At 43.9% G+C, this 3,928-nt stretch overlaps 1 protein-coding gene across 1 annotated transcript; it reads right to left on the bottom strand.

The window, feature by feature from the left end:
* Window positions 1-2,722: 2,722 nt before the first annotated feature.
* FSHB (follicle stimulating hormone subunit beta) lies at window positions 2,723-3,690 on the bottom strand (the record flags this gene model as incomplete). Its single annotated transcript, XM_082284358.1, has 2 exons — window positions 2,723-2,959; window positions 3,532-3,690. 2 exons carry the CDS (start codon window positions 3,688-3,690, stop codon window positions 2,723-2,725), a joined length of 396 nt encoding a protein of 131 aa, XP_082140484.1.
* Between the last annotated feature and the right edge of the window lie 238 nt (window positions 3,691-3,928).

The following is a 3,928-nucleotide window of genomic DNA, read 5'->3' as shown; positions in this document are numbered from 1 at the left end:
ATCCTCCAGCTGCTTGTAGAATAAGTTATTCACCTCTTCCTCCTGGTTGGGTGGTCTATAACAGACTCCCAGCAGGATGTCAGCCTTATTGGCCTTCCCTCTGGTTCTTACCCATAGGCACTCGACTTTGTTGTCATTAGTTTCAATTTCCATGGCATCAAGAGCCTCTCTAATATAAAGAGCTACCCCTCCACCTCTTCTCCTTCTCCTGCCTCTTCTGAAGAGCTTGTAGCAATCCATTGCAGTGCTCCAGTCATGAGAGTAGTCACACCACGTCTCCATGATGGCGACTACACCATAGCTTTCCTGCTATACCATGGCTTCCAGCTCCTCGTTTGTTACCCATGCTGCATGCATTAGTGTACATGCACTTCAGCTGGGCTGCTGATTTCACCCCGGACTCTGGCTTACCACCCTTGGGCTTGCTTCTGGAGAGCCCAGTTGCATACCCTTCCCCCTTCAAACCTAGTTGAAAGCCCTCTCAACGAGTTCCACCAGTTCATGGGCTAGAATCCTTTTGCCCTTAACACACAGATGGAGTCCATCTGGCTCCAGGAGGCCAGGTGCTGTGAAATTGCCCCATGATCAAAGAACCCAAAATTCTACCAATGACACCAACCCTCGAGCCACTTGTTGGTAATGTGGGCTCTCCCGTTCCTTTCATCATTTGTCTCTGCCACTGAAGGACTGAGCAAAACACTATCTGTGCTCCTGCCCTATTAACCACTCAACCCAGTGCCCTCAAGTCCCTTTTAATTGCCCTGGTGCTCTTCTTTTCAATCTCATCACTGCTAGCCTGGAGTATCAACAATGGGTAATAATCAGAGGGCTGAATCAGCCCAGGGAGTCTCCTGGTAATATCCCATACACGGGCCCCAGGGAGGCAACAGACCTCCCTGTGGGATGGGTCTGGTCAACACCCAGAGCCCTCTATTCCCCTCAGAAGGGAGTCGCCTACCACACCTACCCTTCTTTTCTTTTTAATGCTAGAGGTAGTGATCTGTCTGACAGATGAAGTACAATTGGGAGGCCCACTGGGCAGATTATTTTCTTCTGTGTCATCTGGCTGACCCTCCCCATCCAGGGCCTCATACCTATTCTGAAGTGGCAGCTGGGTAGGTGATGGGGTTTGGAGGAATTTTTATTACCTGCCCCAGTAGGAACCCATTTCCACTCCCCTTCATCCACCAGGTGTCCTCCTATTGCCTGACGGTAGGAGGCATGGGAGTCGTCTGACACCTGGGGGGTGTCTCTCAAGGATGGAAGGGTGAAACTCCACCAGTCTATTTCCCTTTCACTAATGCTCCTTAGTCTTTCTACTTCCTTCTTAAGCTCGGCCACTAGAGAAAGGAGATCATTCACCTGTTCACACCTCAGGCAAGTGTCTTTTACAACGTCCCCTGGTCCTACTGACAAGCTCAAACACTCCTCACAGGAAGGGGTCTGGACAGATGTGTCCTTCTTGGAGGGTTCTGTATGGCTAAGTACACTTTTACTACCTGTAGCTTGTGATCATGTAAAGACCATTACTGAAAAAACCCAACCAACCAGCCAAATCTCAACACAAAAACAAACTAAAAACCCCACTAGCAGGAGTATACCTGCAACCCTGTCTGCTTGCCCTTCCTGTGCAAACTGCTGTGCAGACTGCCGTGCCACGCCCTCAGAGACGTGCCATGCTCCTGTTCGCCGCACACCCTAGAGCCCTTTTTTAATCACACTGCCGCTGCCTGGAGGAAACCCCACCCTACACCTGCGCGAAAGCTTCCGTGCAGTCTGCAGTACCTTCGTTTGTTAATGAATTTCGCGTCACACCAAGGTTAGAAAGTGAGCTGCAAATTTTTCCTGGACATCTCCTGTAATAAAAACTTTGTATGAGAAAACAGTTCAGTTAATTGTATAAAGAAGTCAAAAAATTAGACATCTTCCGCTGAACTAATATAAACTCTGACTGTTTGGTAATGGTCTTTTGTGTCATTTAGTGTCAACACAGTCTGTCTTCTCAGAGGAGGTTCTCAGTTGCTGTAAATCTCTAATTTCAGAGATGCCAGACAAAAGCTGATTGCAATTTGTTATATCCCTACTGAGTGGATCTGATCTTTTCTAAGTACTAATTTATGCAAATTAAATAAAATTAAATAAGTTTCATTTGCAGAGAACAATACAGAAAATATCTAATCTCTCAGTGGCAATGATCTGTTTCATTATTTGAAGAAGACATACACATTTTTATTTTAAAAATCAGTCAGGATCTCAGCTGAGAAAGGTTACAATCCAGCTAATAGAACCACAACCAGCAGCAAGGCATTTTTAAAATAAATGTGTTCCTAGGAGAGATGAAAAGCAGGAGATAATAAAGACTTGAAACTTGGGAACTTTTGGAAAGCACAGAAACGCATAGCATAATCTATGTGAACCAGGCAGTGGAAATACAGGAATATAAATAACAAAGTTGTGATAAAGAGAAGGAGGGGGAAAGGGCAGAAGAAATTGGAAGCAGCATTTTACAGACCTATGAAAATGACTTTAAGGCAACTGATAGGTTAAGTAAGAAAGGCCTGAAGAGCAGTTTAGTCCATAGCTCTTCATTTTGGCCTTAAAAATCTTTGTTTCAGACTTGGCAGTTTCTAAATAGCGTAGCCTGTTATCTTCCACTTAAGCCTGAACAGTACCTTTACTTAGCAGGGAACATGTAAAGCCAAACTGCTCTCTCCAGTACCTTTCACTGGTTACTTCCATTCTGACTGAAGGAACAGTAGGATGGCCCCAGTCCCCTCACAGTGCAGTCAGTGGTGTCAGTGTCACAGGTGTCACAGTGACATTCTGTAGCTACTGGGTATGAATAAAAAGATTCAGGATGATCACCACAGCCAGGGATCTTCACTGTTTCATACACGACCTCCTTGAAGGTACAGGTTTGCTGAACGAATGACACTGGTGGGTACTTATATACTGGGTCCTGAAATTAAAAGAAGGAAATAACTGGTTTGAAATTTGTTATGGGGTAGATTTCAAAATTTTTATAAAATGGGAAAATCCTATTGAGATCAAAAGCATTTGGGTCTGACTCTTCTAACTTCACTTAAATTTGCCCTTTCAGGAGGACTGCTATGGCAAATTTGTGTCATATCATCCATCACCAGACAATCTTTCAGGTCAATTGCTAGATTCTTCAAATTATTTGAAGGAGTAGAGGAGTCTACATAGTAATGGCTGCTTTATTGTATCTGCTTGCAACCACAAACTGAGCATGAAGCAGAGATCCAGACTGTAATACTTCTAACTCTAGTTGTACAATATAAACGTAATATATGCAGCCAGTTAATTCACTGAATTTTACTACGATATTTCACCCTCCCGTCTGTGCCTCAGATTGGCTGTGCATCTACTCTTGTGTCAGACAGCACAGCAGCTATTCAGCCTGTTCTTTCATGAGGCTCATCAGTCTATGTGTTTGCTATGGACTGCAGGAATGGGTTACTCATACATCACTTGAAATATTTAATTCTGGTGCCTGAGATTAAGTCTCACCCTTGTGAAGCAGTATCCTGAGCACCACGTGGCATTCACCGTAATGCAGAATTCACATTCTTCTCTTTCCACTGCTATGGTAATATTGGTGAGCTGACAGCTGTTGCAGCAAATTGCTTTCCAGCAAAGTAAAAGCACGTAACAATTAACAGTCTTCATCCTGTCTATAAAGCAAAAAATATATCTCTACTGGAGAAGCATGCATAGTTATTTTCAATGGGAAATAGTTAAAGAAACAGGGAGAAATTGAGTCTCCGCAATATCCTCAAGTGGTTCTGCAACAGCAAGCCTTCAGAATCATCAGAGAGATCAGAGACAAGATCTTCCTTATGTTTACTGTTAAAGGACTTTGATTTTCCCAAGCAACTGAAATGGCACGTCAGCAATCTTTGCAGAA

This window comes from Coloeus monedula (genome assembly GCF_965178545.1).
Source record: "Coloeus monedula genome assembly, chromosome: 6".
NCBI classification, from domain to species: domain Eukaryota; kingdom Metazoa; phylum Chordata; class Aves; order Passeriformes; family Corvidae; genus Coloeus; species Coloeus monedula.
This window is presented reverse-complemented; position numbering and strand designations above follow the sequence as displayed.